The following is a 20,697-nucleotide window of genomic DNA, read 5'->3' as shown; positions in this document are numbered from 1 at the left end:
GAAAGAAGATTTCTGTGTGGTCCAGCACAGCAGATCATCTTCAATGATATTAAAGCTATTTTATGCTAGTTACTTCTTCACCGTAAGCAGTGCTGATCCTAAATAAAAGACTCCCACTTGGAGAGAATAGATAAAATTAGAAGCATTATGGAGCAAACGCTTTTTTTAAAAAAATAGATTATACCATTCTGAATAAATTATTTAATCCATAATTTAAAACACAAGGCATCTGGAATCACAGCAATGCCAATGTGTCCATTTAAACTCACTGCAACACAGATCTACCTAAAGTTGACACAGATGCCATAATTCTAAGTATATACCGTAAGTAGAGTATATATTTCCATTTGACAACAGTGTCAATGTAGCCAAACTTCCAAAGGCAGCATAAGATTGTTTAATTCAGACAGCATCTAAAGAGACGTTGCTTATTCTAAAATATACAAACGGATGACCATTCCCAATCATACCCCGACCATTTAACCTGTATAACTTCCCACAGTCTGGATTCTGCTGCAAGTGTGTGCCTAGGGCCATTCAGCATCTTCCTTTATCCTCTGTATTTCCCGCAATCTGGTGTCTGGATCCAGAGGCCGAATCAAACATGGGTCTAATTCTTTTGGCAAGATCATACAGTGGTGGTACCTGCCTTCATCAGAGTGTCATAATTTTGGATGGTCTCTCTTTTTGAGATAGTAACATCCATGGATGCTCAGTACCTAGATCCATTACCTTAGTGGGAATTTCAAAATCATGATGCTCTCTTGCCATCATATGTCTTTCCTTTATCAGTAGAAAATGTTTATAAAACAGTACTTCCATCACCTTCTTGGTTACACGATTGTACATACAGTTCATATGAGATAAATGCTAGTATTTCCCCTGATTTACAAATGTTCACAAGAACTGATTTCCTACCCTCCTTCAAAGGCAAACAGTTTTTTTTTCTTTTAATATTCTTAGGAGAGCATGGATCTACATCTACTTTGGATGAGTTTCAACTCACTGCACTTACTCTTACTGAAGCTCAACGTAAGACAGCTCTGACCAGTGGCACTCTCTTCAGCTGAGTCCTTCGGACATCACCTGTTCATTCACAAGGGCTCCCTAGCTCTCTGGAATGACAGGATTCTTCATCCTGTCAATTTCCCTTCTTCTCACACTGAGTCTCCCCATGTTTCATGGACACAGGGGTGAGAGAGTAGAGGAGTCCATAATTACTTATTAGGTATTTTCCATGTTACAAATCTAATATCCTCGGAAAAACATTCTAATACTGCACCACCAATACAGCTGCTGAAAGTGGCTTCTGTTGCCCTCATGTTGGGCTTCCCTGCTTTGCAGTGGCCGCTGGTTTCCTCTTAAAGGGTTCGTGCTCCTGTCTTGGGTCCATCAGATACCCTACTGCTTCCCCTTGCTGTCTCCCCACCCCCTTACATTTTGAGGTTCAAAGAAACATTTTTGTCACCAAGTTTTGTTGTAAGTATTGCCCATGGTTTCTTGGTTCTGCTATCTGATTTCTCTCTCAATTTTTACATGAGTATTTGAAGAGATTAAAAAAATCGTGCTGTCACCTCTGTCCCATCTTCCCATAATCTTCTCACAAACATACATTTGAATGATCCTGCACTGTCTCATTTTGATGTGGATTCATAAAAGGATAACCTTTTTAATGTAAAATTTCTTAAATAAGAGACAAGTAAATAGAGTAAAAAAGCTCCTTGATAGTTAACAGGGATATGTATTAAAGGTGTTAATTAAATCTAGAGACTTGAACATTTAACACAATTTATCAAGGAAATTCCAAAATGAATCTGTGTATTTCACAAATAAGGAAACTACCATGAAGTGCCAGGGAACATACCTTTCATGAAGGGGGCAGAAGCCACTTTGTTCATTATCTCCTGGATTGTGTTGGATTCAGGTGCAAAGGCAATAATGTAATTAGAGTCATTAAAATTATCTACGCGTCCCAGATCCATCGCAGGCAGTTGAAGGAAGTCATTAACTTGGTGTAAATTGGAGGAAAAGAGGAATGCAAACAGTGCTAGAAGAAATGAGAAAAACCATTCCTACCCAACAAAGAGAGAAAAATGAAGCAAGTCAGTAGTCGTTCCACCACAGATTCATCATCCACGAACAATTTAAAACACTTAATTCTGTTATGTTGCTTGGACACCGTTTTTTTCTCTCTCCCACTTTCAACTTCTCAATTTTCTTTTGTCCTTTAATCTGCAGATTTTGAAATATGTACATCACTCACTAAGACAGCACTGTGGTATCAATTTCAATTAGAATTAAGAATCTAAGTTTATCATAGTTCAATTCAAATGTTAAGGGTTGGATTGCTTCATGAATGGCCTTGTGATATGCAGTCGTGTTGAAACTTGAATGATAATGATAAAGAAATGTTAGGTGGTATGAAAGAGATAAGCAGCTTCTATAAACAAGAGTGAGGCCATATACTTATCTTCCACTGCCTGCGTATCAAAGATCGTTCCAAAATACTGCTTCACAAAAAGAATTTTGAAAGCTTTTATCATGATAACATTCTGGAATTGGAAATGCAACAGAGTACATTTGAAATTTCATGGTAAGAATGCATTTGATTGTTTAGTTATAATTTTAAACACATGGCCTTTAAAGGAGGTATTGATTTTATTCACTAGACGATCTTATTTTAGCTATATATATTGGTCTATTTTTGTACCTATATCTATCTAGGTAAATACAATGACAGATATAGTACTTATACTGAAAAGAGATGAAAGGTTAGAAATAAAACATCTTTATAGTGTAGAATCCAACATTTATATTTATATAATCTTTGCTCCACACAGGGATTTCTGTATGCTTTATTCACTGCCAATCTAAGCACTCAGTGCGTATTTGTTGAAAGAACACACAAACACACACACACATACATGCACACAATGCTCAGAAATTGAAATGTTCAGAAACAGAGGCAAAGATTTTGAAACCAAATTTATGGTTACCAAAGGGGAAACGTGCCTGAGGGGAGCTAAATTAGAGGGTTGGGGTTGACATACACACACTACTATATATAGAATAGATAGGTACCAAGGACCTACTGCATAGCACAGGGTAACGTACTTAATACTGTGTGATAACCTCTGTGGAAAAAGAATCTGAAAAGAAATGGATATATGTATAACTGATTTACTTTGCCGTATACCTGAAATCAACACAACTTTATAAGTCAACTAAACTCCAATAAAATCTATTTTAAAAAAGGAAATGAAATGTTAATGTATCAACCCCTGAACTGGGGTATTTTACAAGTGATTTTAACTTATTACATTTTTCTGAATTTACTAAATTTTCTACACAAATAACATGTAATCATTCTTATGATCCGAAGAAGCTTAGTAGAAGCAAAAGTTCAAAATGCCATTTTCTTTTCCTGTTTGTTTATAGGCTCATTAATTCTTTCAAACTGACGTCATCTCTCTCCAGTGTGGAAGTGCTACAATTTGTCTTTTGAGTGTTTTTCAAAAAAGTGTTTACTCGCTGGATTAAATCTTGCCTTTTTCTTTGTATTCACTCCTAAACTTCTGTACTTATTCCTTTATGAGACTCAAGTGAGTTCAGATGTTAATTGTTATGCCTGCAGTATAAAAATGTGGTTTTATTTCTCCAGGAGTTTCTGAATATGAATTCTTTACCAAATGTCTGCAGTAACACATGTCTCAATGATATATTTCAAAGGAATCTTTTTTTTTTTTTTTCTTTTTTCGGCCTGATCTGTGCATTTAAAAGTTCCCAGGCTAGAAGTCAAATCAGAGCTACAGTTGCTGGCCTATGCCACAGCCACAGCAGCAAGGATCTGAGCCACATCTGCGACCTATGGCGCAGCTTGTGGCAATGCCAGATCCTTAACCTACGCAAGGTCAGGGATGGAATGCACATCCTCATGGAGATAATGTCAAGTTCTTAGCCCACTGAGCCTCAACAGGAACTCCTAAAGGGATCTTATTTGAAGTAACAGCAGAGTCTAGAATTCGAAAAAAATCCAGCCTGCTAGCCAGCTGTAGAATATATATGACACATTAAATAATGACTGTGCTGCCCAAGAAAATCCTTTTTCCTCTTCTAAACATGAGAAGACATCAACTCTGAACCATACCAACAAGGTCTCTCTTTTCATCCTCCATTTCTTAAGAAAATTCTTGCAGAGAAGGGCCCACGTTTGCCGACCCACACTGATGTGCCTCTTGCTCATTCTGACCTGTTTATTTTAAAAAGAGAAAGTAAAGGAAGTAAATGCGAAGGTCCGAAATAGAAAACATTATGCAATCCAACCCAAAAGAAACATCATAGCAGCTGTTTCCAATTGCGTGCAAAGGAAGGAGCCAAAAAGCTGAAAGACACACGAAGGGATATTCGAGCACAGGACTGAAGGAAACAAAAATTAAAACAATTAGGAGATACAGACAATTCATACTGACCCCTCACTGGATTGAAAAGATTATGGAGAATTTAAGAGAGGCAAGGGTTGTTGTTCCATCACTTAGCATTGGTCAATTTTCTCCTGGGGAAAAAGGAATTTTATGTACTGCTGGTGGGATAGACTCACCCATTTTGGTAATTTGTCACCAGTTCATTACTATTTAGCAATATCCTGCTGTCAATCAGTTCTGCTTCTGGGTACATCTGGGTATGTATGCCAAGGAAATTCCCACACCTGTCCACGAAGGGACCCGTACAAGGATGCTCTTCATGATGTAAGAGATTGTGGTGCAGTGTCATGGAAGGAATTTTATTTTATTTATTTTTTGTCTTTTTGGGCCACACCCATGGCATATGGAGGTTCCCAGGCTAGGGGTCCAATCAGAGCTGTAGCTGCTGGGCTAAACCACAGCCACAGCGATGCCAGATCCGAGCCGCATCTGTGACCTACCGCATAGCTCACGGCAAGGCCAGATCCCTGACCCACTGAGCAAAGCCAGGGATGGAACTTGCATCATTGAACCACGACAGGAATGCCACAGAACAAATGTTAATGGATACAGTCCAGAGAGTACAGTGTAGGATTCTGAAGCAATGGATCCACACCCACCCATCAACAAGAAGAGATCTTAAGGGAGTTCTCGTCGTGGCACAGTGGTTAACAAATCCGACTAGGAACCATGAGGTTGGGGGTTCAATCCCTGGCCTCACTCAGTGGGTTAAGGATCTGGAGTTGCCGTGAGCTGTGGTGTAGGTCACAGATGCAGATGCGGCTTGGATCCCGTGTTGCTGTAGCAGTGGTATAGGCCGGTGGCTACAGCTCCAATTAGACCCCTAGCCCGGGAACCTCCATGTGCCGCAGGAAGCGGCCCTAGAAAAGGCAAAAAGACAAAAAAAAAAAAAAAGAAGAGATCTTAAAAACATACTGGCAATTTTTTAAAAATTGAAAAGGTTGAGAGTAATACCACAATATCATTTATATTAATTAATACTGCATACAATACAGAGTTTTCGAGAACATCCAGGAAATAAAGGATTTCCATCAAGTATAATGCAAAGGTGACCAGTTGAACATACATCAAACATACATAACAGCTCCTACAACTCCATATCAAAAACACCCAACCTAATGACAAAGGAGGCAGAGGACCTCAACAGACATTTTTCCAAAGAGGAAATGCAGATGGTCCACAAGGCACACAAAAAGATGCTCAACACCCCTAATCATCACGGAAATACAAAGTAAACCTACTATGCGATACCACCTTACACAGGTCAGAATGGCCATCATCAAAAAGAACACAAATACAGATGTGGGTGAGGATGTGAAAACAGGGAAACCTAGTACACTGTCGGTGGGAATGTAAATCGGTGCAGCCACCAGGGAAAAGAGTACGGAGGTCTCTCAAAAAACTAAAAACAGAGCTATCATGTGACCTAAAAGTTCCACGCTTGGGTATACACACAAAAAACAAAACAAAACAAAACAAAACAAAAAACCCCAAACCACTAATTTGAAAAGATAAGGCCCCTCAATGTTCATAGCAGTATTATTCACAATTTCTAAGGTATGAAAGCAGCCTCAGTGACTGTCAACAGATGAATGGTTTTTAAAAAATGAAGATCCCATGTGGCTCAGAGGGTTAAGGATCTGGCATTGTCCCTCAGTAGCCTGGGTTGCAGCTGTGGCTTGGGTTTGATCCCTGGCCCAGGAACTTCCACATACTGCAGGGCTGCAGGTACGGCCAAAAAAAAAAAAAAAAAAGAGAGAGAGAGAGAGGAGAGAGAGAGAGGAACGGATAAAGATATAGTATATATGCACAATGGGATATTAGCCATAAAAAAGAAAGAAATTTTTCCATTTGCAGCAACATAGATGTTAAGTGAAATAAGTCAGAGAAAGACAAATACTATATGATATCACCTGTATGTGGAATCTAAAAAATACAACAAACTGGCGAATAAAACAACAACAACAAAAGGAGCCTCACAGATATGGAGAACAAATCAGTGGTTACCAGTAAGGAAAGGGCTGAGGGGAGGGCAACACAGGGGTAGGGTAGCGGGAAAAGTGTCATTGTAGGATTATATGAAATCATGTCTGTAAAACTTTGGAAAATTGTAAAGCACTCTAGAATTTAAAGAATCTTTTACTCAATTTTTAAAAAATGATGACTAGTGGCAATGGGAATTGGAATCAAGGTGGAGTATGACATGGGTGTTGTAAATTCAAGAAAGTAAATAACCAAAACAAGAGAGATGCTTTCTTTGACCCAATCATTCTGTGTGCCAAGAACCCAAAAAGATGAACTCAATCTTTATCAATTTTTTATATGTAATAAGTCCAAAAAAGTCCCAAGCCAACCATAAAAACAACAAACCCAATAGCAAACCACCCAACCACTAAAACAACCACCACCACAAACCCAATAGCAACAAACCCGAAGGCAAGTAGACAGAAAATCTCATGAAATTTTAGAGAATTTTACATTGTTCATTAATAAGGCTGAAACAGAGCTAGGAAGTGGTCTGAACATAGGACATCAGAAAGAAAACAACATTAACTATATTCAGTGATGATTTTCTATGTTCTAGGTAGTTCTGAGTGTTTTATAAAACTTAATTAGTTTAATCCTCCCATAAACCTTTGGGATATTATCCTCCCTGTTTTACAGAGGAAGAAACTGAGGTACAGAAAGGCAAAGTGGCTCATCGAACACAGCTAAGGGTGGTACAACCCAGGTACCCAAGTTTTGGGGACCTCCCTCTCAACCAGTGGGTCAAGGGATCAATTCTCCCTTCAGAGCAAGATCAGAGATGCTACCAGCATCGAGCAGTGCGGGGAGGACCCTAAGGAGGGTTTCCCTCTAGCGATTTATTCACAGACTTCATTGTGTGCAGTTGTTATCAGGGACCCCCAAGTGCTAGAACATAAGGAAAGCTAGATTACCCTCAAGAGCCAAAGAAAATACAAAATTTTTAAAGAGAAAACATCATTACAACATACAGAAGAAAAGCTTTAAAACCTTCCGCATAATGACTACAATAAAATTCAAGAAGACAAAAAATGGAATGGAAATGAAAAGCAAATAGTGTCCTTAAAATTCCCATTGAAGTCAGTATAGAACAAAACATCTTCCACGATACAGAGAAAAATGTTGTAATCATCCCAAATTTTCAAAGAAAATTAAAATGCACTTGAAAACAACGTGGGACAGACATAGAGAACAACAGACTTGTGGTGGTCAAGTGGGAGGGGAGAGCGAGTGGGGTGGATAAGGAATTTGGGGTTAGTGGATACAAACTATTACATTTAGAATGGATAAGCAATGAGGTCCTGCTGTACAGCACAGGGAACTCTATCCAGTCTCTTGGGATAGACCATGATGGAAAATGATATAAGAAAAGGAATGCATATACATATGTATGACTTGGGTCACTTTGCTGTATAGCAGAAATTGGCACAACATTGTAAATCAACTGTACTTTAATTGGGAATTCCCATCATGGCTCAGGGGTAATGAACCCGACTAGTATCCATGAGGACACGTGCTAGATCCCTGGCTTCACTCAGTGGGTTAAGGATCTGGCATGGCCGTGAGCTGCGGTGTAGGTCGCAGGCATGGCTCAGATCCCACATTGCTGTGGCTGTAGCATAGGCTGGCAGCTGCAGCTCAGATTCATCCCCTAGCCTGAAAACGTCTATATGCCATGGGCGTGGCCCTTAAAAAAAAAAGAAAGGTAACTATACTTTAATTAAAAAAACAATGTGAGATAAAAATACATGAGGTAGAGAAAAAACGATCGAAAGTATTTGGTAAAGAGATACTCAAAAAAGAAGAAAACATAGTTGCAAGAAAATATATTGGAAATTCTCTCAAAAAAGTACTATGGAAATTAATTTTTCAGGGTAGCGGGAAGACATGCATATTTACAGGAAAGGCTCTCCGAAGACCAAATATAATGACAAAAAGTATTTCTTTTTAAATTAAAGGATCAAGGGAAAAGTCTATACGAATCAAGTTGATGGGTAGGGTGGGGTAGTTCAGAAGGGAGGGAATAAATAGTTTATAATGGAAAAAACGAATCTGATATCCTAAAAGGGGAAGTGAAAAGTTGATTTCTTCAATTCCCTTGGAATAATTTACCAAAACAGGCAAAAATAAAGAGCACTGAAGAAATACCCATTTGTGATAAAACTAGACTTTGATTTAACCTCAAGCCTTATACACCTTCTCCCACCTCCCAAAAAAGTCACTCAAGTTATTAAAATTCACCTCCAATTAAGGAAAACACACAAATGGGTTTTTGAACTCTGCTGACCAATATGTACATATTAATCTAAAATAGACTGAGCAAATTAATTCAATTTACAACTATGGAGAAAGCACTGAAACCCACACAATATTCCTTCACTTGAAATGCCCTGTAGTGCCAAAGGTCAAGACAGACCCACAGGGTCTGATTTCATCTCATGGAAGGTCAGGGTGGTTTGGGGGGAAAGAGATGAGCATAGATACGATATCTGTGTTTTCTTCAAGTCCAAGGCTGAGATACAAAAGAATGTTAAACACCTTTACACCAATGGCAGAAACAACAATAACCTAAACATAGTTAAAATCATATTCCCCATGGTGCTTGCAAAAACAAAAAGACACTGTGTGCAAGGAGCATACAAGCCCGTGAGGGGTAGAAAAAGAACCATTCTGGCAGCTTTCAAGCATCCTCAGCTAAATGTGGGCAGAGAAGGTGAGTCTACTAGAAAGAGTATTTGCAAGGATGAGGGGGAAAAAAAAAATCAACCCATAAATGATAGTATTATAGGCAGGATGGAATCTGAAAGAACACAAAATGCAAAAGAAAAAAAAAACAGTAGCCGAAATAATGTTTCCTTCCCTCTGCAGCCGCGTTGGAGTCCTTGCCCCCTGGGCCCCCATAAAAAAGCGAACGTGTAAAAGGACCTGAAAAACAGAACAGACTTGAAGCTCTGAGTCTTCCTGTGATGCCTAGATTCTGAAGCCTTGCCTGAAGGATCCCTATTGAAGAGGAATGGAAACCACATCTCTGCCTCTTCCATTATTTGACCAGTCCAGCTACCAGGTTCATGGCCTAAAATCCAAATCTTACCCACGGGGCAGGAACCAAGCCACGGACGTGCTGGCCCATGCTGGTGCTCAGCAGGTGGGGCACTGCCAGGGGTTTATTTCAGGGAACACTGAGATCCTACCAACAAGGCAAGAATAATTGAAAGGCAAGGAATAACCGAAGAGGAACATGGCAGGCAGAAAAAAAAAAAAAAAAGGTCCTGTTCTAACCCTGAAATTGGCAAATCTATTACATTACAGGGCAAAGGAGAATTAAGGTAGCAGCTGACTGTCAGATTGCTAAACGAATGACTTAATTTTTTAAAAAAATTTATTGCATTAAAGTATAGTTGGCTTAGAATGTTGTGCCAATTCCCGCTATACAGTAAGGTGACCCAGTCATACATATACATATATATGCATTCTTTTTCTCATATTATCTTCCATCACATTCTGTCAGAAGCAATTGGATACAGTTCCCTGTGCTCTCAGGGTTAGGGTTAGGGTTAGGGTCCCTCAACAGCAGGACCTCATTGTCTATCCATTCTAAATGTAAGAGTTCACATCTACTAACCCCAAACTCCTTGTCTATCCCACTCTCTCCCCTTCCCCCTTAGCAACCACAAGTCTGTTCTCCAGGTCTGTGAGTGTATACTAAACAACTGACTTTATGTATTTATTTATTTTGCTTTTTAGGGCCACACCCCCGGCACATGGAGGTTCCCAGGCTAGGGGTCCAATCGGAGCTACAACTGCTGGCCTACACCACAGCCACAGCAATGTGGTATCGGAGCCGTGTCTGTGACCTATGCCACAGCTCATGTCAAGGCCAGATCCTTAATCCACTGAGTGAGGCCAGGGATCGAACCTGCATCCTCATGGATGCTAGTCAGATTCGTTTTCGCTGTGCCACAATGGGAACTCCCTAAACAACTGATTTTAAATCAGGGAGATAACCTCAGATTTTCTGGGCAAATTCAGTGTCATCACAAGGGTCCTTAAACATAGAAAAAGGAGGCAGAAGCGGAAGTCAAAAAGTAAAGCAATGTTATGAGAATGTTCTAAGTCCGCTGCTGGCTTTGAAGATGGAGAAAGAGGGCATGAGCCAAGGAATGCAGATACTTCTAGAAGTCTTGAAAGACAAGAGAACAGAATTCTCCCTCCTTCCTCCAGAAAGGCATTGACCCTTGCCAGCATCTTGATCTTAGTCCAGTAAGACTCAGGTCCCATGTCTTACCTCCCACGCTGTTCGGTGCTCAATCTCATTTGGCCTTAAGCCCTTCAGTGTGTGGCCATTTGTTACAGCAGCAAAACAAACAAGCAAACAAACAAAACCTACACCCGAGGGGCAAAAGGAGAGTCTGAGAGCATAAGGACTGAGAATGAGACAGGAGGAAAACCTAAAGTCAGGCCAGGACAAGGGCTTTGGGACAAAAACAGCGGCTGGAGCTTCCCTACATGATGCGCCTCATTCACAGAATAGAAGAGGGCAAGGATTCGTGTTTTCAGAAGTGTCCGGGAATGAAGGATGGGATTCAGAAGCCATGGGGATGAGTTCCTGATACGGATGTCATCAGAGCAGACAGGGACAGTTCGAGACCCACCCCAACCAAAGCCAAAATGGAGCATTTCCAATTAGGCAATCAACGCCACAGTGAACCAAGGTATCTGAAAGGGTTAAACATCTTTCTTGCACGGCATCTACTTTTCTTTCTTTCTGTGGATGAGTGTGCGGCTGGAAAATATTTATAAATAAAGAATAATTAATGTGATCTAACTGTTACGACTGTCAAACTCTTACGACTGTCAGACTGTTAAGATCAGTTTTTTCCACTGCGCATCCTCATCAGGAAAAAAAAGATCAGAAAAATAAGTACTATTCACTACAGTGGCACAAAACATCTAGTTAGCTTAGATTGCTCTGAATAGGAAGTCGTGTGATCTAGAAATAATAATGTGGCTATAAAAAGCCAGTCACTTTCTAGTCAGAATTCCCAGTACTCAGAGAATAAATATTTCACACAAATCAGATCAAACGTCTTACATACGTAGGATGATGGAAAATGCCCATAAAAATATTGCCTTCGGATTTCTTGATGAAAATATTCTCAAGCCAGTTAAGTCAGTTAAAAATTTAGAAAATCATGCACCCTCCAAAGCTTTTAAATCCTCTGACAGCAAAACTGAAAATGAACATAAAAGAATAAGTCATTCCACTAACTCGGGAAATGGCCCATATTTGTAAAGAGTCAGCATAAAGTCACATTCCTTTCAATTTATTCGATAGTCTATTAGATAATATATGCTATGTGTCCAAATACGTTTTTAGTCATAGGGTAAAAATGAAAACAAAAATCTTAGTTCTCCAACGGGTTATTTAGCCAGAGAGCACAAAACACTCAGACGATCTGAAAAATCAAAATGACTCACTAACAACTTACTACACTTAATCCTTTCCATCCAAATGTTTGGCATTCCCTATCTGAAGTCAGCACCTTATATTTTCATACGCAAAACAACCACAATCTTAGAGGTTAACTTACTCTCAGGAAAGCTGGAGCAAGAATCTAGAAACAGTTCATCCACAGGTCTCTGCATGTCCTGGAGAAGAATTCACATTCCTTTTGGGTCACTACTACATCATGCTTTTAATTTCATGTTTATTGTGAATAGTTCCGTTTAGAATGATTTCCGAAAAGGATTATGGTCTTCATTCAGCCAGGCTGCCAAAAACTCTCTGCTCACATCACATGGCGACTTCTTTACAGTTTTCCATTTCTTTGTCTCCCTGCCAGTTCCTCAGCAGGGAGTTTGCAGTCGCAGATGGCTGGCTGGACATAAGCAAAACACGAGGAATTATCAAATCAAAGAGAACCTAGTCTTTCTCCATTAGATTTTTCACACAAGGTCCTCAGGAGAGAGGTGACCCCCAACACAGCCTTTTAAAGAAGCATGGGCAAATAAACAGTTCGGAGCAGAGTAGAGAAAAGTAGGAACGAAAAAAAAAAATTTAGTGACAGTTACAAATATACAAACAGGCCAGAAAGGAGCTCAAAAGCTTCCACTAAGAAATTTAGTTCTTAAAACCTGGATATAGAAAAATAGCAAGGAAGCCATGCAATTTTTATTCAGGGGAGCAAAATGAACTCTGAATTTTCATCTGCATCTCAGCTGCACTGCATGCCAGCTACCTGCAGCATCTTTCCTGGACTGGAAAATAGGAGACTCTCTAGAGCAATGCCACATGAAAATATCTGCATTCCTGAGAGGTACAGGCTTGTTACTTCTGCAACAAGTCTCAGACAATATACTTACTTTCTCTGTAAGGAACCACTGGTTTTTAGCATGTCCTGCTTTCCATGTTGTTCAAGAAATATTTTTAACAGATAAGAGCTGCTGTTCTCTCTTTTTTGAGCATTTCAGGTAAGTCAAAGACGAGGCAATTCCAAAACTTCCTGTAATTAATGGAGTTGGTCTTTGGATGAACCAGAGTGGTAAAAAGACACCACCATCTTCTTGCTGGCAGTCAGTCTGTTAAGTTCCTTTGCACTATAATTACTTCCTGAATACATGACTGGGGGGGGGGGGGAAATGATGTGCAATGGAAATAGTCCTCAAAGCTAACAGACTCTGTGTTGCTCTGGCCACGACAATCACACAAAGTCTTCCTCACCTACGTCCCGTTCCCTCAATATTTACCCGTTTGCTCATTATACATTGAGTCCAGAAATTGCTCAGCCAGCAAAATGCAGGCAGATTGAACTCATTAATGCACCAGACTGTCAAACTTAAAAAAGGAAAAAAAAAATCTCTGATTGTTTCTGTATGTCTGCTGTCTTCTGCAGAAGATACGAAGTTATCACATTTAATAGCACTATTGGCGCTCGGCCCACCGAGGATATAATTTAGCAAATTTTTTCAGTAACTGTTTCCTAGAAGAATTTCTTACCTACTAGACAGCTTCTGTCTTCTTGCCCTGCTTGGCATCTGGGCTGTATTCTTTTCTTTCAATATGTTGGCCTCTTCCTTTACCACGTGGTAATTTCTGGAGCCCTGTCACAGAGCAAGCTCACCCTGGTTAATCTTTTTTTTCAATATGTTCTTCATCAAGTCATATGTCTGCACGCTTCTAAATAAGCTTTAGTATCAGCTTGGCAATTTAAAAAAAAAATGGTCCTGGAGTTCCCGTCGTGGCGCAGTGGTTAACGAATCCGACTAGGAACCATGAGGTTGCGGGTTCGGTCCTGCCCTTGCTCAGTGGGTTGACGATCCAGCGTTGCCGTGAGCTATGGTGTAGGTTGCAGACGCAGCTCGGATCCCGCGTTGCTATGGCTCTGGCGTAGGCCGGTGGCTACAGCTGCGATTGGACCCCTAGCCTGGGAACCTCCATATGCCGTGGGAGCAGCCCAAGAAATAGAAAAAGACAAAAAAAAAAAATGGTCCTGATGGGATTTCAAAAGTGAAAAGCACTGATTTTATAGCATAATGTCTTACTAAGCAACCACCGTGATACTACAAGCGTGGCACCCTTAAATATCAACACATTTAATCCACATAATCATCTCATGAGGTAGGCATTACTCCAATCACTCCCACTTTACAGAGGAGAAAAGTGAAGCCCTGAGTTATTGCCCAAATTGAGCAGCCAGTGAGTAACAGAACCTGGGTTAAAATGCACCTTCAGTCTGTGAGCTCAGATAACGAGTGCCGTGTCCTCTGATTCGTGTATGATCTGTTCCCTCGGTGATTCTCATCCGAGGCGCACTCCTTGGACCATTCTCCTTGGCTTTTGCTTCACGTATTTTGCAGTAACATCTCTAGGGCTGGAAGCCTTCTGGATGTCAAAGGCTGGACTTTGCACGTAGCTAAAATCTCCCCCTTGGATTCTTTCCTGGCTACTTTCCTGGCACCATGGGGCTCGAACGCTGTGTCGTGTCACATAAAGCATGAAAAGCTGATCGGCAAAGAGAGAAGGTGGCAGCCCAGCTGCCTGATAGAGAGAAAGGGAATGGCTGCTGGCTTCTAGGCCTTTTCTGCTCTTGGCCTTCATCTTCCTCAGACCCAGCTGCACTGCCTGTATTGGGTTTCAGTGGATACTGTCCAAAAATGTCTCTGGTTCTTAAACATATAATAAAGGAGTTTTATGTGGTCTTGCTTTTTTTTTTCCCCCCTTGCAATATCCTTTGTATGACATATTCCTGCACTTTATGTGCAGTTTGATTTCTTGGGTATATTTTAGCCTCCCCTTATGATCTGTCTATAGGATGTCTCTTGAAACAGTATGATTTTGTGTTTCTTTCATCTCTTCTGCAAATCAGTTACTTTGCACAAGGGCTGTAGCTCCCTAGGATAACCAACCATTGCATCCAGTCTCTAAATTAAGCTTTCCAGTGGTTTTCCGTTTCTCCATTCCTACATCCATCATGTTTTTTCTCTGTTTCTTTTTTTTTTTTTTTTCCAGGTTCCTCTGGCTCTATTTCCCTCCTCTGATCTGGGAAGTTCTAAGCGAGAACTTTCTGGTGTTTCATTCTACTGGTGCTCAGCTTCAAATGCTGGCAGGCAAATGTACTAAAGGCTGCCAGGCAAACATACTCGAACCTACCTTATTCTGGCGATGATAGTATCTGTAACCTCACTTTCCTCTGACAGATGACAGTTAATGAATCCACTGCATTTTCATTTGCCTCTGTTGGTCTCCTAGAATGAACCCCAGCTCTCAGGAGGCCATCCCATAATGACTACATGCATCCGCCTATTTCTTGTCCTGTGTGTCTCAGGTCTGACCTCTTCTCCCCAAGGAGGCTTCCCAGCCCTCCTCCCTTGTCATTAGATGCCCCTCCCAGGTGCTCTGTCACACTGTGGTCACTGCCATTGTTGTATGTATGCACCAAATTTTAAAGAAAGTCTCTCTCTCCCACCACAGATGATAAACTTCTGAAAGGAACCACAGAATTCTCACTGCTGTACACACCACAGAACCTGGAACATGAGAGATGCTCAATACTCTTACTTTGAGTTGTAAATATATATTGTTGAACATGATATAAGGAAACAAAACAAATAAACAAAAATAGCGTTTATTCTTTCAAGAAACCTAGTTACGAAAGGAAAGTTTCTGTTGAGTGGTAGCCAAAATGAGTTGTTTTGGTCAAGGGTAGGGTTTTTTTTTTTTTTTTTTGTCGTTGTTTTAAAGAATTTCAAGAGAAAGGGAAAAGGGAAATACTGAAAATACAGAAGTACACAAGTAACAAATTGAATGGTGCCCTTTTGGGGGGTGGAGGGTTGGGGGTAATGAGGGATTACTCCAGAATTAAGATGAGAGGATGGACTTGAAAAAGGGGAAGGGAGAGTTTTTTGTCATTAGAAAAAAAAAAAGGAAGTGAAAGTGAGAGCTGGGAGAATTTTTAAATATGACAACATCCAGTACAGATGTACTTCTGAGAGTTAAGATATTTTTCTGTGAAGCTGGAAGCAAATTCTAAGAACAGGTACCAGATGTGTCTGACAACTGAGAATAGTGTTAGTAGTCTTGCAATAGCTCTCAGGAGAGCTGGAGACCTTTACCTTAGATGTGCGGGGAGTTGTCCAATCACGATGAGAGCCCTCGAGAAGTAGGTAGAGCTTCTTAAAGCAAAAGAGAAAACTAAAGTCTGCCTTGAACCAATGGCTCAAAATAACCTATTTTCAAAAATCTTCTATTGTTAACTAAAATCAATGGTGGATCAAGAAAGGCATCAATAGTGACAAAAACTGACAAATGAATTACTTAAAGATGACAAGAAAATGACTAAAATGAGCAAGAAAGAAAAAAATACAGTTATTGGACAAACTGAGTTATTCACATTCAGGGCAGTCGCTTCAGCACTAGTAGCTCAGTAACTACAACAACAATGCAAAAACAAAACAAAACAAAAAATGCATGAACTGACAAGCTATGGTTGAATTGTGCAATGTTTTTGTTATTTCATTTTTGAAAAGTGTGATTTGCCAAATGCATAACTAAATATGATTTAATAGTGTTACTTATACTCACTAATTTTGAATTTAGAAAATAAAGTCATTGGCTCTACAAGGGCTGCTCTCTCTCTTTTTATTTCATATAAGCCTAACTGGTAAACTTTGGGCTCCTTGGCCATCACCATCAATTACAAGCGGTAGGTAGATTTAACAAAAGCTGCACACAGCTCTTGGGTTTGAAGGAACTAAGCATTACTGCCACTGAATTCCTCCTCAACCTTTGTTGACAGTGGGCTAACATCACAGGGCCTTGTGCAAAATCCCAGGGCAGGATGCCTGACTAGAGCCTGGGAAATTTCAGCTCCTTCTCCATCAGAGACTACGAAGTCCAAGCCTCACCCTGCAACATCTTTGGCTATTAATCTCTCCTAGATTTGTCTTTCGGATTATTTGATGAAATCCACATACCTTAAATTCTGCGTGAGCTTTTTTGTTCCTTCGTAGAAATTATTACTCTTACCTGAGAAGCTCAGATGCTCAGCCCTTTTGCCTATTCAAATGATAACTTCAGACAAACATGTTTTCAGTCCTCTGAAAGTATTTGTTCACAGTGTACAATCATTACTCTTCTAAATCACCCCCCAGGAGTCTCTTCTGCAAGTTTTCTGGTTTACTTTAATGGACAACTTTAAAAAGCTGAAGAAAATATTGGGCCAGTTAGTTACCTTTCAACTGGTTATTTGCACTAAAGTAATACACAGTATGATTTTAAAGACAATAGCAGGATTTCTATCAGTGGTTGAACTACTGATGGGTTTTCCTCACTCCCATTTTAAAATGGATGACTAAAATACAACAAAAACGGATTAAATTCAAAGAAAAATAAATACCCAGAAGCCAGAAATAAGACAAGAAAACAAAGCTAAAAAAAGAGTGCTAACTTCAGCAAGTAAGTTTTGGAATGGTCTGGCAAAAGCTGATTGATAAACTAAAGCATAATTCATGTGTAAGGATACAATAGCCACACTGTTTTGTCTCCAAGGGCTGCGAGCCTTTGTCATGGGCTACACCGGGCTACTCTCCAGAGAATACGTTGGGACCAGCAGGCAGCTTCAAGCATGTCATTGATTAAAATGGTCATCTCTTTTTGGCCACCAGCTAGTCTATATTGTTTTAAATTACCTACCTGTGTGGGTTCTGGCAGCTCCCTTGGTTCCCATTTTAGTGCATCCAGTTCAGACAGGTCTGAGGGCGGACTTTCAAGCTTCCTGTTGATAATATTAGGTAGAGAACGCAACCTCCAGTCAGATAGAATATCTATCTTAATAATATCCATCCCAATAATACAGTCAGGTGAAGAAGACCCACTCACCTCCCATAAATTTTGCTCAAAAATCTCAGTTTTCACCTTAATCCCATCAACTTTGCATCTCCATATCCTTCCTCTAATTTAGCTGCCATTAAGATTTCACCAACCCGTTACAAATGACGGTGTATTGGGCTCCTGTGTCAAGGAGTCCCAGACGAGTCTCGTCCCCTCCTCCTCCCTGACCCCAGCCGGTAGGACCAGAACACTCAAGCCTCTCCCTCAATCTTTACCTTGATTAATCTGCTTAACCAAGGCCATTCTGGGTGGGATATTTCATAATAATGTTTTCCCTCTGGTTTTTTAAATTCCTCCAAACTAAGGTAAATGGAGTGGACTTGTCTGGGGTCTTCTGGTGTCGGGGACCAGCAGTGGGTCCCACGGGTCCACCCAACCTTCGACAGTGCTGCATCAACACCTCTGTTTCAACTCCACCAATGTCCACCACGTTCATGCACTTTCTCAATAACCATCTAAAGACCTTCCCCTGCTAGGTCAAGTTCTTTGACTCTCCTTTCTGTCTCTCATTTTTTCCCCAATTACATTAGTGACCTTGATGTATCAGGAAGATCCATATGAGGAAAATAAGGCAGCCAATCTTTTTTTCTTAATGGCCACACACATGGCACGTGGAAGTTCCCAGGCCAGGGTTTGAATTCACATCTCCACAGTCACCTGAGCCACTGCAGTCGGATTCTTAATCCACCGCAGCACAGTGGGAATTCCAAGGCAGCAGATCTGATAAAGCTTCTCAGACTGTTGGATTTTGCAAGAGTAATACCAATGGGGTGTCCATGGAATAGGGACCCCTCCCCACACCCCCGCTTAATCACTGCATTTACCATAACCTGGTAACAGGCATATTCAGGGGGTGAATGTCCCAGTCATATAAAACCAATCCTACTTGCATTCCGAGCATATCGACTGCTTCATCTGAGACGTCCCACTTGGCATTTGTCAAGGGAGTTGGGCACTCATGCTTTTCAGGATAAATGCACTTTACGGCTGCTTTTATCCAGTCCACTAGTTTGGCCATTCCCTCAAGAATAACCTTCTGTGTGTCCAGATCACAACGAGCCATCTGAGATGGTTCAATAGGGAGCTGCAGGTCCTGTAAGACCCAACTGCAGCATTCAAACCAGATGCGTTGCTTTTACGATGCACTTTCGTAAAGCTCTGTGGAAGCTCATGACACCAGTCCATGCAATGAGACAACTCCTTCACACTGTACCTGCAGCTTCAGTCATTTCTCGTTTTTTGTTTTGTTTTGTTTTTCCTTCACCACGCTGCCTTTCTTTTTGGAGATGAGAAGCCTCAGAGACACTTTCTTGGCATAGGTTTTCCCTTTGCAGGCAGCTTTGAAATTGGTGGCCAGAGCTAAGGCTGACTCAAATCTGAGCTTGGTCCAGCATCAAGGTCCAACTCAACCTTTCTCTCATCTTAGCTATTACAGATGATGATGACTTGGGGAGATAATATGATTAGCCTGCTTATTGTTCCTTATATATCCGGTGAGCCAGCTCCCCAGGATTTGCGCCTCCTCTCATCTCCAACTCCATGGGTCACTTTCATCTTCAGTAACTGATGGAAGTGCAGCTGCTGTTTTATCCCACGAGTGACTAGGGAACAATCAGGGCTCCAAAGTTCTCTATCCCCTACCCTTTTATATTTTCTCTTCCCAACCCACAAGTTTCCATGAGCCAGTTGTTCTACTTCCAAATTCTACTTTGCTGACACCAAATGTCTAGGAAAATGACTGTTTTCTTCGGTTCCCACACCGCGCATTTGACCACCAAACATCAGTTTGCCATAGTGACCAATTCTCCAGCATTAGCTGGGTGATGGAGCATTCAATTCAATTTAGTTCTAACACTAGCGCTCTGGAGTCAGCGTCCCATTCCACAAGTTAAGGGCTCAGTCTCACAAAATTACTCCCACTAGAGATGTTAATTGCAAGTCCTCAGGTGGTCCCCCTGTGCCTCTGACCAGCCGGCTATAAACTGGGCTTCCCATGACTCCCTTCATTGGCTTCAATAATTTGCTAGAACAGCTCAACGAGCTCAAGGAAACTCATACTTACATTTACCAGTTTATTATATAAAACAGACAAGAAAAGGGATTCAGATAAATAGCCAGAGGAGGATACACAGGGTGAGGTCTGGAAGGGTGCTGGGCACAGGAGCTTGGGTCCCTGTGGAGTGTGGGCGCCTCGCTCTCCTGGCACATGGATGTGTTCACCACCCCAGAGGCTCTCTGAACTCAGTACCTTTGGCATTTTTATGGAGGTTTCATAAGGTAGGCATGCTCAATTATTAACTCAATTCCTAGGCCCTCTCCCCTCTCCAAAGAATGGGAGTTGAGGCTGAAAGTACCAAGTTTTAAATCATAGCTTGGTCTTTCTTGTGACCAGCCTCCATCCAGGAACCCACCAAGAACTGCCTCTTTAGAATAAAAGATGCTTCTATCACCCAGGAAATTCCAAGGAATTTAGGAATTTTGTGTTAAATACTCCCATTGTTCAGGAAATTACAAGCGTTTAGAAGCTCAAAGACCAAATATGAGCAGAAGCCAGGGGCAAAGGCCAAGGTACATATTTCTTACTCTTTTACACAAGTGAATGTAGAGAATCATAGCCAAGATCAGCTTACCTATAGCAGAAGTCACTAGTCATAAACCGGTAGGAGCAAACACTTACATGGTAATTTTGATGAACTGCTGGAGACTGAGTGTGGACTAAATGAGAAAGAGACACTCCTAGGGTGAATAGTCTTAAGAGGGGCAGTCAGAAGCAGGTGGACGTAACTGGAGGGGAACAAAGAC

General features: G+C 40.9%; 1 protein-coding gene across 6 annotated transcripts in view; it reads right to left on the bottom strand.

The window, feature by feature from the left end:
• Nucleotides 1-20,697, bottom strand: part of LOC125113758 (ATP-binding cassette sub-family A member 9-like) — a 133,631-nt gene that overhangs the window by 51,613 nt on the left and 61,321 nt on the right. Inside the window, exons 1-4 of one of the 6 annotated variants that reach the window (XM_047756645.1) lie at nucleotides 12,870-13,052; nucleotides 12,098-12,385; nucleotides 4,148-4,249; nucleotides 1,865-2,072 (exon numbers count right to left, since the gene is read on the bottom strand). The exons of 4 other annotated variants lie outside the window; for them this stretch is intronic. In XM_047756645.1, coding sequence (XP_047612601.1) covers nucleotides 1,865-2,072; nucleotides 4,148-4,243 — 304 coding nt within the window. In that variant the 5' untranslated portion in view covers nucleotides 4,244-4,249; nucleotides 12,098-12,385; nucleotides 12,870-13,052. Of the gene's footprint in view, nucleotides 1-1,864; nucleotides 2,073-4,147; nucleotides 4,250-11,602; nucleotides 11,679-12,097; nucleotides 12,386-12,869; nucleotides 13,053-20,697 lie in introns of those variants that run through there. One more of the 6 variants, XM_047756644.1, reaches the window with a different exon arrangement.

Source organism: Phacochoerus africanus, chromosome 14, assembly GCF_016906955.1.
Source record: "Phacochoerus africanus isolate WHEZ1 chromosome 14, ROS_Pafr_v1, whole genome shotgun sequence".
Taxonomy (NCBI): Eukaryota; Metazoa; Chordata; class Mammalia; order Artiodactyla; family Suidae; genus Phacochoerus; species Phacochoerus africanus.
The sequence above is the reverse complement of the archived record's forward strand: the minus strand, read 5'-3'. Positions and strand labels throughout refer to the sequence as shown.